General features: G+C 39.1%; 1 protein-coding gene across 2 annotated transcripts; it reads left to right on the top strand.

Moving 5' to 3' along the window:
• The first annotated feature begins 227 nt into the window (after nt 1-227).
• AMIGO1 (adhesion molecule with Ig like domain 1) lies at nt 228-12,116 on the top strand. Of its 2 annotated transcripts, none has more exons than XM_075195962.1 (2): nt 228-535; nt 8,495-12,116. In XM_075195962.1, the coding sequence occupies exon 2, from the start codon at nt 8,788-8,790 to the stop codon at nt 10,309-10,311; it is 1,524 nt and encodes a 507-aa protein (XP_075052063.1). In that variant the 5' UTR covers nt 228-535; nt 8,495-8,787; the 3' UTR covers nt 10,312-12,116. The 2 variants fall into 2 exon arrangements, with proteins under 2 accessions (XP_075052063.1, XP_075052064.1); XM_075195963.1 differs by lacking the exon at nt 228-535 and adding an exon at nt 578-1,095.
• The last annotated feature ends 401 nt before the right edge of the window (nt 12,117-12,517 follow it).

Genomic DNA, 12,517 nt, shown 5'->3' on the forward strand with positions numbered 1-12,517 from the left:
ACAGTAATCGAAAAATGTGAAGGGACTGAGATAAACTACGTACAAGAAAGGAAAGTAAAAAAAATGACTATCATCTGACATTTACTGCAGATCTGTGCCAAGTATTAATCAAAAAGCAACAAAGCAAATCCAGACTAACAAGGGCAATGAGTCACTGAAAATCAAACAGGACCAGTTCATAGCAAAACCTCCCTCCTTCACTGTTGCTTTTGTTTTGTTCCCCTCTTTCTCCCTCCCCTATCATCTATTCCTCCCTTGTCTCCCTCCTCCTTTTGTTTTTCTCTCCCCCTTTCTCAATCCTCTTCCCTCTCTCTTTTTTTTTTGTCCTTATCACTCTCTCTCTCACTCTCTCTCTCACTCTCCTCCTCCCCCAGCTCTCTGGCACCAATAACAAGAGGGAGATCAGCAGTGGCTGCAGCGGACGAAGCTTTCTGCATGCGGAGGACAGAGCAGAGCTGCACCTAGCCTGCAACAGAGAAAAAGAGAAATGTTAAAACAAGGAACTCAAAGGGAACAAAGGAGGAAAAAAAGACAGGTACTGTGAAATATATTAAATATATATATTTAAAGACAATGTGCACAGAGACCGTGAAATACCAAGAGTGGTGCAGGTGGGGTGGACCAAAGGAACAGCAGTACAGCCAGAGACAGGGATATATACAAACAGCTAGACAAACAGTGATTCACATGACGAAAGAGAAGTCAACTAATTAATGACTAGGTGCAGGCAGAGGAGCACAGCAAACATAAAGGAGAGAAAATAGAGCTTCATAGGAAGGAATACACACACTGATGTGCTTGGAAAGGGTTGAGTTTATAAAAACACAGAAATCTAGTCCTACACAGAGAGGTCGTACTGAGAAAGAAAATAGACTAGTTGCAAAGGTCAGACTGCATACACACACACTCACACGCAGACTCACACCTTCGTCTCTCATCAGCAGCATAATGACATCCATCCTGAGGACCTGCAGTTTATCTGCATCATCCTCTAAATACTCAACCCCCTCCCATCCAGGACTAGGAGCTGCACTCACTCAGCACTTACTGTACACACTCACAGAATATAACAAGAGTACAAGGACATCCCGCCAGGTATAGTATATATGTGAGGCAGTATTGTATGTATACATGGAGCAGGAGTGTGGATGGAATGAATGTCGATGCCAGGGTATGTTAGGATATTGAAATGGATGTATGGAAATGAATCAGACTCAAAGCAGACTGTATTCTCTTTCTATTTCGGAAATGTACTAGTATTTGTTGATAGGTACAAAAGCACAAATTGTCATTTGTCTGCAGTGACAATTTAAACCCTGCACAATACGCAGCAATATGATATGAGATGTGCAATTACCAGAATTCTATTTGTTTATACATGGAAAACAAGAATATCTTACCTGTATATTTGACATAAAGGAAGGGTGACATATTTTAAAGCATTTACTAGAGGCCTGTAAACAAAACAGCTATTTGTATATAAACATCAGAAATTACGATTTAGCAAATAAGTGGCTGCTTTTAATGTATACGTATCAGCCTTTTACAGCTGTGCAAAGAAATCAGAGGTTTGGTTTTAGGGTCATTTAATCTGATTTATTTTGGAGAAAATATTACGTTTATTCAGTTGCATAGAAATGATTCTGGAACCTGGTGCAAGATTAAAGCTAAAATGTAGTCAGGTGATCTATAATTGATCAGCATTATTGAGAGTAACAAGTATAAGAAAGGTGTTTATTCCTGTTATATTTCTCTTTCTAATCCGATATAATAATACTGTTGTGAGTACGTATTTGTCTTATCAACCTCATGACTCTGGTCCACAAGACAACAGTACTGGATTTCTTTACTGTTGTTAATGTGCTGAAATGCAAAATTCATCAATTTTTACAAATGTTCCACAACTCTTTCTAATTTGTTATGTAACAACACTATACATCAACATATGCTAATCCTCCAAATGTTTTAGCTCTAATTGTTTTCCTTCTCCATCCTTATATATTTCCCCCAATGTGTCAAAAAGCACCATTGAACTGCTGAATGCAAAACACTAAAGTAATTGGTATATGGTCAGATTAAACCAAATATTGAGCAATCTGAACATTGTCATCAGTTGTTTGCCGCCAAAAATGTGAGTCACTTGCTGTTAAAAACAATAAACCCTTATTAAAATATGGAAGTGGGCTTGTTTTTCATCATCTGTCTCTGTTGCCCTTTCTGGAATTAAAGGGGAAACGATCAGCTGCATTTTATTTTAATTTGTTACAGAAGAGCAGATTTTTTTAAAAAAAAAAAGAACGACTGTTCCTCTATGCTCTCTTCTGTACACAGTGCAGGCTACCTACTTTGTGACATTCTTCAGTTTAAAATTGATTTTGGATGATTAATTTGTTTGCCAGAGGTATCAGTGTAGCCTTGAATGAGGCGACTGTGGAGAAAAATGCTCCCCCTATATCAACGTGATTGCCAGACCTAGTATGATAGCAGATCATAGTGATCGAATTATCCGACAAGCTGACCTCACAGGTATTTAACTGCAGGTACTTGTGTGGAAATAGTTTAAGTGGGCATAGAAAATGTAACCCCAACAAAAGCTCTTAAACTGAAATATCTATATAACTAAGGAAACAGGGTTTGGGTCCTGTTAAGAAAAATAAGCCACACTCATCTAACACAGTCAAAATAAAATGAAGTTCAACATCCTCTTTAGGGACACAGATCGAATATAGAAGATAATGTATCTATCTCCATCCAATCAAGTATTTATGATTTGAACTGAAGAAAAATGTTACAAAAGCTCATGAGATGTGAAGGAACAGAAGAATGTCTCTTGGGATAATAAGGAGAATTACCATAACTATCTTGTAACTGCGGCCATATCTTAAGTGCAAAATCAAACAAGGTTTTTCCTTTTCCTGGCAACAGTCTGAAAAGCTCATTTGTTCTGATTAGTGTCTAGTTTAATGTAAGGAAACACAAGGATGTAGGAAAGCAAAATATATCTATTTTTTTTTCTTTGCAGTATTTTTCTGTAATAGGGGGTGATTTAATTTTATATTCCTTTTTTGTTAACATCTAAGTTATGTTACAGTTGTAAGAAGTATATTAGTACTCTAACTACTTTATAGCACTTCATTAATTTTGCATTAATTAGATTTAGTTAACAATACTCACTGCTTTCATTTTAGGGTGATCCCCATATAACTTAAGTAAATTAAAGTTACTATGTGTTCCCATGATTGGTAATGCTATCTACTGTACAATGTATGCTATGTATGCACTTTTGGAACAACCTTTGAAGGTGGATACCACTTCTCGATCTATATGGCAACACTGAGGAGAGCTAATAACATGGGGCCTGATTCATTTAGGATCTTAATTGAAAAGGATCCTTATTTCAGTCTCCTGGACAAAACCATGTTACATTGCGAGGGGTGCAAATGAGTGTTCTGTTTTGCACATAAGTTAAATACTGACTGTTTTTTCATGTAACACACACATATCAACTTTAAATTTCTGTGTACAAATAAGCTATCGATTATTTGTGTGTTACATGAGAAAACAGTCAGTATTTAACTTATGTGCAAAACAGAACACTCATTTGCACCCCTCGCAATGTAATATGGTTTTGTCCAGGAGACTGAAATAAGGATCCTCTTCATTTAAGATCCTTAATGAATCAGGCCCATGGAGAGAACTTCCCTGCTCACTGTTTGGGGCAAGTATAGAAGAGAATGGAGACATGGGACAGAAGGGATCTTAGTTAGGTAACTGGCTCACAGCTAGAAGAAGGGTTAGAGGGAGCAATGTCAGGGAGATTAGTCCTGACATACCTCAATAAATATCCCAAATGGGCTGATATTGGGGATGTTAGGATGTAGCAGTGCTGAAGCAGAATACTTTGACTAGAAACCAGAGGAATAATTGCTCCAGTAAAGGTGGGAGCAAGAGTTTAATGAAGGCCAGACAAGTACTGGTGGTAAAGAAATCTCTTGCTAGGATAGTAATTGGTGAAGAATTTGCTTTCACTGGATTCAGGTTTGGCATAAAGTGATTGATAGATTGTTATGAGGGGCTGTGTAAGACACAGTACTGTACGTAGCAGTAACAAAAACGAACTTAGAGGCAGATGGATGGTCCTCAAATATGATTTCAGTAGTAAACTTAAAAAAAGGCATCATCATCATTTATTTATATAGCGCCACTGATTCCGCAGCGCTGTACAGAGAACTCATTCACATCAGTCCCTGCCCCATTGGAGCTTACAGTCTAAATTCCCTAACACACACACAAAGATGCATGAAAGGCAATATTTTCTGAAATATTGGGTAGGGTGCAGCTGTGCTGGTGGAGAAGATAGTTAAAAGGATCATTTAAACTGGAAACTGGGGGAGTAATTAAAGAAGCATTGTGCCAATGAACAGGGCACAGTCAAAGGAAATGAGTAAGGAGTTGGAAGAGAATTATGATATGTAAGTAACTGGGACTTGGCTGGATGATGTATTTAGTGAATTTGGTGGGAAATAGTATGTTTAGGAAGGGGATAGGAAAGATATGTAAGGTGCATGATAGTGCAGACAGGGAGAGGACTTAGTATTGGAAAATCGGAAAGTCTGGGTGTATGTAAAGGGGGGGCAGGGGGGGTTTACTAGAATCGAGATGGAAGTGCAGATAATTAAACATGGCAGTAAAAATATCAAAGGTATGGTAATGAAGGGAGAATATCTAGTAATGATGTTGCAAGAAAGTGAAGACTATGTAGTGAATTTGGAAAGCTGTTTAGGAAGCATATCATATGAAGGATATAAAATCAGTATGTGTATATGTAAACTACATGCACAGCGGGAAGGTATCTGTGAAGATTATGATAATGTAGACTGTGTATGGGCATGTTTTCTCTTTGCAAAAAGTAAATCAAGATGACAATTCAGATGAAATCAAGCCATTCAGCGTCTTTAGATGTGACCAAAGGAATATGTCTAAATATATCCAAAGTCAATACAGAGATGTGTCTGATTAAATTTTCTTACCAAGGAACATGCAGAGGACAAGGGGTTATCAGTTGCAGATGGGAAAAAGGTTTCACCATCAGCAGCGGAAGAATTACTTTACTGCATCACAAGAGACAGTGATGGCAAATTCACTAACATAATTAAAAATGGATTGGATGTCTTTCGTACAAGAAACGATATCTGTAACTATAATTTGTACAGGACAATATGAGGATGATTGAACCAAGGAATTTATCCAGTTGCCATATTTGGGTCAGAAAGTAACATTTCTTCCACTGTGCTACTGTCGCACTGGGGCTTTGTTTTGCCCTCAACTAGATCAACCCAATTAGAATATATAAAAGGTTTAACTTGATTATTATGTTTTATTTATAAAACACTGACATAATGTACAGCGCTCTGTAATAAGGGGATCGTGACTAAAACAAATGACATAAAATGTCATGAAATTGAAAGTACAGATGACCCTGTCCAGATAAGCTGTAATTATGTTTAACACCATATGAAGCACATAAGAAAGAAAAGGGATTAACACAAACACTCAATATTTGAGTCATATTTTTTTTCTTATTTCACATAAATTGTTTAATGCTTAGGGCAAATAAAATAAAGAGACATGAATGTGTCACAACAATCTATTATACAGCAATTACAGCAAGTTAATGTTTTTTTTTAAAATACCCAAGTGATGCCAGAGCCAGACTAAGATCCCTGGGGGCCATAGTCAAGATATTGGTTTGGGGCCCCTTTCCTCCAATCCATCCATACCTTTATTTCTTTATCCTATACATGCCCCCAACATTTCCATGCCTTCGGAATTAAAGGATCTTTCCCACTATTCCAGACAGGTTATGTTTGTCCTGTAGGAGGGAATGTTGTGGGAAGGGAGGTATGTAATGGGCAGCCTTGCGCTTTACAGCAGTATCCAGCCCTCTGGGGTCAGCCACGCCCCCTGTCCAGCTGCTGGGGACAGAAATGTTGGAAGGTATGTATTTCTCCCTGATTTCTCCCACATTGGTCATTGTAAATATATGGCCGACCAGAGCCTGTCAGGAAGTAAGTTCATGAGGCTAGGCCATAATTGCCAACTTTGATAAATTGTCCTCCAGAGGACAGGTCATGTGACAGGGGGTAGGAGCGGGCGTGGTGACGTTGTTGCACCATAGCCCTGCCCCCCACTAGAAAATGCAGAAATTTGCAGCATTGAATAGCAGGGGCCTCCTGAAAATTCCGAGGGAGAGTAGGCAAGTATGGGCTAGGCATGTTAGGAATTTCCTGTTCTCCATTCTTGTTATTTATGTTATACCGAGTAAACACATTGGGCCTAATTCATTAAGGAAAGTGTTTGCAAAAAAAATGAGTACCTTTTTCCTAGACATGTTACAATGCAAGGGGTGCATATTAGTTTATTATTTTGCATAAATACTGACTGATTTTTCATGTAGCACACAAATACTTGATAGCTTTATATTTACACTGAAATTTAAAGTTGATCTAGGTCATGCCCTAATAAGACTATAAATCTGTTCCGATATTTGAATTTTATATCCTCCTCCAATGCAACATGGTTTTGACAAGGTGCAAAGTTACTAATTTTTTTTGCTTTACTTTCCTTAATGAATCAGGCCCGTTATGTTTCACTCCTGAGAGTGTCACTCCAGTCTTTCTAAACCCACATCAACAATCATTAAACACAGCTCAAACAAATATCATACATCACTGTTACACACTGCTCACACAGGTCACAGTCACACCACTATCAAACACCTGATACTCACTTTTTACATAGTGGCTATAACTATCTAACTTACGCCTTCATATGGCTGGTAGAAATACATGAAGTAAACCAGCTACAAGACGTATTTGAAAGTAGGTAAAGAGTGGTAAAGTACTGAATGGATGTGAACAGTTGTGGACAGTTGTTTCACCCTTTGAGGCAAAGCTCTTACTCAATGTAATACTGCACTTTGCCATAGACCAGTGGTGGCTAACCTGTGACACTCCAGGTGTTGTGAAACTACAAGGCCCAGCATACCCTTTCAGCAATAAGCTGCTATATATTGCCAAAGCATGCTGGGACTTGTAGTTTCACAACACCTGGAGTGTCACAGGTTAGCCAACACTGCCATAGACTGTTTCAGAGAGATGACCAAATGTACCAGAGCAATACAAAATAGGGCTCTTGGAGTACATGTTTACTCAACTAGGTCTCTCTTCTCATACTTGTTAATAAAGTCAGTAAAATAAGACCATCTACCTTTCATATTGTTTATATATTCAGAGCCAATCTAATTACACAGTGCTCTAAAGAGAATATCCAGATCCATCGGCGCCGATTGCTCAATGTAAAACAAAGCTTCCAATCTACATTCCCTATCACACACTAGGGTCGAATTTTGTCAGAACGCTTTAAATCTACCAGTGTGTTTTAGACTGTGGGAGGAAACCAGAGTACCCAGAGGTGACCCACGCAAACACAGGGAGAATATCCAAACTCCACACAGGCCCTTGTTTGAATCGAACCTATGTTGAGAGGCAGCAATTCTAACCAGTGCACTTACGTACAGGTCTCAATGGTGGTAACTGTTACAAGTAAAAGGGCTTATACACAGATAAAAAATACCAGGTTTCCTACTGCTATTACCTCAAGTACTACAACATTGTGTAGTTTGTGGAACAAGATGGTGACATTTGAAGAGAAGCAGAAATTTGCAGGAGTTGGAAGGTATGAGGTCGTTCCTTATAAAGTACACAAAATGATGTGCCTAATTTTGTGTTGTGGGGCAAAAATAAAACTTCACTGTGCAGAGTAAGATTACTGAAGTGTGTTAAAGGGGTGGAGAGATTGACTTTTTAGAGGCGTTCCTTGCTCTACAGAGGCGTTCCTTGCTCTACAGAGGCGTGCAAGTGGAAAAGGACTATACTTTTGAACCAGCTCTGAGCTGGCAGATGTTGGATCTTATCCTATACTTTTTATTGGATGCATTTTGCACCTTCCAGTTGCATGTCAGTGGAGAAATGTTTTTCTTGGTGCAGATTGCCCAATGTAAAACAAAGCTTCAAAAACACAAAAGTGCCAAATATAATACAGTTAGTACTGATGCCCCCTCAATCTCATTTAAGCCCTATATTTGGCTAAAGCAAGAAGTATTTTAGAAGAAAAACTGAAAAGTTTAATATGATGAAAGGGGTGGTACTATAGGGGTAGGACATTGGGATGTAATGACTACATTTGTGCACTGTGTACATCTGCGGACCTTCTAAGCGCATTAGTTTTGAAGTTTTTCCAGCTATGCATACTGTAAATGAGGACCACTAACTTTAATTAGAGAAAATAATTTTTGTCTTGAGACTGAGATATGCTTATTGATACATTACAGGAGACTGTGCACATATAAAATAAAGTAGTAAATTTGAGTACAACTTGCGGTCTAACCTGCTTGTGCCTTACAAATGTAATACTATGTTATTTTTTTCCCCAGGACATTGTTATCGTGGATCCTGTACTCTTAAATCTTTTCTATGACTGTGCCTTTGGGTCTTAATGTAAGATGATGGATCTGAATACAGAAATAATTTAAAAGACGTGGAAGAATAGGAGCATGGGCTAATTCAGGCATCTATACAACTTACTGTCATCATATTACAAAGGTAAAAAGGCACCTAAGTATGTCTAATGTGTCTCTACTGTCCTGTGCCAGTGAATATCTGCCATTCATGTTCTTGTACAATGCAATAAAAGTAACTGTCTGCTACGTGTGACCCATCACTCACTATGAGGCCAGCCTGTGTCTTCTGGCCACGACTGTTTTGGGCCTTCAGTCTCTGTTTTTTGGTATCAATTTTGACAATGTTGGAAGCATCTCCACTGAACTGCCAGGATACCTGCGTTTGTGCCAGCGATGTAATCACTTGCTCCAAGAAGGACCTGGCAGTGGTTCCCAGTGGTCTACCGAAGTACATAGCAATGTTGGACCTCAGTCACAACAACTTGGCACGTCTGCGGGCTGAATGGACTACAGCTCCACTAAAGAGGCTGCACTCATTATTGCTCTCACACAATCATATCACCTTTGTATCATCTGAGGCTTTCATGTTGACCCCGAACCTGCGCCACTTGGACCTGTCCTGCAATAAACTGCGATCACTTGAAGAGAATGCATTTAGTTATTTGGAAAAACTGGAGGTGCTTCTTCTCTTCAAAAATGCAATTATAGATATTGATCGCAGTGCTTTTGATGAAATGAAACATTTGCAGAAGCTATACTTGAGCCATAATTTAGTGCAACGCTTTCCTCTTGAACTTGTGAAAGATGGAGATAAATTGCCAGAGTTGGCATTTCTTGATCTCTCCTTCAATCATATAAAAAATCTCCCAGTGCCACAGCTCAGGGCACTGCCTGCCTGGCTGAGCAATAGGCTTTATTTACATGGAAACCAACTGACCTGCAACTGTGAATTGTATGGACTCTTCTGGAATTGGCATGTCCGACAGTTGGCATCCACTGTAGATTTCAGAGAAGAACTACGCTGTTATCCACCCTCTCAACAAAGGACTGTTTTAGTAAGTGTTTTTTCCCTCAATAGTAGTGAGGGAATGAACTGTAGTGCTGTACGTAAAACTGGATTGGAGACATATTTGGAGGAGACAGTCACTTTAAACTGTGACACTAAACAGAGACGTGTGAACCAGGTTTGGGTTACTCCTGGCAATGACTGGATACACAAACACTCTGATGGGACTGAGAAAAATCGGAGCATATCTGTGCTGAGTGATGGCAGCCTACAAATAAAACAGATCCGTTTGGAGGACAGAGGGACATATACATGCTATGCCCAAGGGGAGGCTCTGAATGAGACTCTATACGTAACCCTCAGTGTGTTTAACTTCACACAGCATGTGCACCCAGACACACTAAATACAGCATACACCACTCTTGTGGGCTGTGTGGCTAGTGTGATCCTAGTACTTATCTATTTATACTTGACACCGTGCCGCTGCTGTTGTCAGACAGGTGATAAGGGTCAAGGAGAAGACAGGGATAGCATCCGCTCCTCAGTCCTCAGTGCCACCCCAAACCATGAGACCACCAGTGACAAAGCAGCTCTCAGTCGTCACGTGGCTTTTCTGGAGCCCCCTGGAGACCTGCGTGGTCAGAATGGCAAACTAAAACCAAATGGTTCACAAGAAGTACCTGGGTTCAAGAGCAATGCCCTACAGCCATCATCACCACACAGGAAGCTGTCAGATCCAGGATCTATAAGTTCAGTGTTCTCAGACACACCCATTGTGGTATGAGGGGGATATTTTCAGAAGTACAAAAAGGATGTATGACTGCAAAGACATCATGAGAAACTTCCACCTCTCTAGCTCTTAAACGTTTCCTGAACCCGCATGTGCATGTTAGGTTGGTAGTCAAGGGCCAGGAAAGAAAACAGAGAGTTAGTATAGCAAATATAAAATGGGGATAGCTAATATGGTGAGGAATTTTAGCAGAAGGAGACAGGAAAATTGGTTACACACTGAGAGGATTATGAAATAGATATGGATAATAAGGGCCTTGGAAGATAATGAAAACATATCTGAATCACATATGCTTGGATTAGTACCAGCAGTAAGCAAAATATAACAAATAGAATAAAATAGTATATAGTAGAGAAATAAATGCACAACTGAATTCAGTACTTCCGTACTTCAGGCTGTATCTAACAATGGCAACAACTGAGCCGCAAATTTAAATTTTCATATTTATAATATGATAGAAAATGAGCGGTTCAGTCTTTTATCGTTCCTGACTTTCCATTGTAGTTTTTTTTGTTTTAAACAGATAAAGCTTCCTCCCATAGCTCTTGAGTTATACTAATGTAAGAAAAAGTTGAAGTGGCAAAGCATAATATGTCAGCTAAAATAATGCTACTGGTGAAGCACATGCACCCATACATTTATTCCTGACGTACAACATCTGTTCATGATACCCTCTGCTCCTTCAGGTTTTAATGCAGGCAGTCATATCAAACTGGTAGCATCTACCATTGTCTAAAGTGATCCTGCACTATAAATCAAATCATTTATCAAGATTGGGCAGTTTGCTTCTGGCTATTTAGACATAATAGGAGTGTAGTTCATTGATAGCAGGATGCAGATGTTGCATACCCTTATTTTACCCTTTTTTAGTACTTTTCCAAACCATATTTCAAAATCAAAATGTACAAAAGTAGCAGCACAACAGTTTATAATGAATAATTGTGGGTATAGTGGTGGCTTTATCACCTCTACACTAGACTCATGGGATGCCTCTAGGTGGTTCGTCTAGGTGAAGGTGGAAAAATCTGTGAAAAAGTGTAAATGTCACATCAAAGTCCAACCCAAATTTAGGATATTTTATTTGCTATTCTTCTCCTAATATAATGCTTGGTTCAGCCTCCATCATCAAATAATTTGAGTGAGGGGGCATTGGGGCTGCCCTTATTGCATAAGTCAAAGTGTACTTGAAGCTTTTTTTCATTGAACAAAGTGCATCTTTTCTTCTGAAGTTCAACCAGAAGGAGTAAAATGTACCACATAAAAAGTGTAGGAAGGGATTCAATCTGTGCCAGCTTAGATCCTGTGCAAAATTCAAGTTTTTGAAGAGTGGAAATAGGTGTGCACCATTCCACAAAGCAAGATTCATCCCTGCACCCTGTTCTCTTAGTCAACAGAACCCCAATATCTCATATTGGTGACTGCAAACTTTTGCATCTGCACAAACACCGGCAACTTGCCCCAAAAACCTATGCCCTTTGGTGGAAAACTTTGTCCACCAGCACAAACCGTGACCTGTGATGTCACTGTGGAGGATTTTGCGCTGTGTCTCCATGATTTGTATTACATCACCTCATCACCTGTCATAATAAGGTGCAGCTAGGTCCTCAAATGTCAGATTTAATCAACTACTCTGCATAAACTGGAGTGCTGGTCTGGTACATTTTATACATTTGGATTTTTAATGACGGCTTCAAAGGTGTTATTTCCCCATTTTTACAATAACTAAAGATTTCTTCATCGGACAATCTCTTTATAATTAATACTGCTCTCCCTTAATAATCTAAATAGGAGAGCAGACTCAACCCTTTTTTCTGTTGGTTTAAAGTTTAGTTTTAAGGAGTACAGGCTGAAATTGTAATGTATAAAGGTAATTTTCGTGTACACAGATTTGAACACAAGCAGCTATAGACAATGTGCCATCATAATTTTTTCAGGAAATTTTGGCTGTGGCAATGGCAATTAAGAATAATTTTTTTTTCCTAGTGTGATTGACTGCTAGCCTTACATGTAAGCTATCCTTAAAAGAGATTGTCCAGTTTTGGATAACCCCCTCTTAATGACCTGCTCCCCCCCCCCCCATGTAGCAAATGAGGGCGATTGTTCCTCCCATGGGATTATTCTTTACCTGAAGCCAGGAGATACTGAGGAATGTATCAAGCTACAGCTTACAGCACAGTGAGACTCAATCGATTCAGCTATA

This window comes from Mixophyes fleayi, chromosome 2 (assembly GCF_038048845.1).
Source record: "Mixophyes fleayi isolate aMixFle1 chromosome 2, aMixFle1.hap1, whole genome shotgun sequence".
In the NCBI taxonomy this organism is placed as follows: domain Eukaryota; kingdom Metazoa; phylum Chordata; class Amphibia; order Anura; family Limnodynastidae; genus Mixophyes; species Mixophyes fleayi.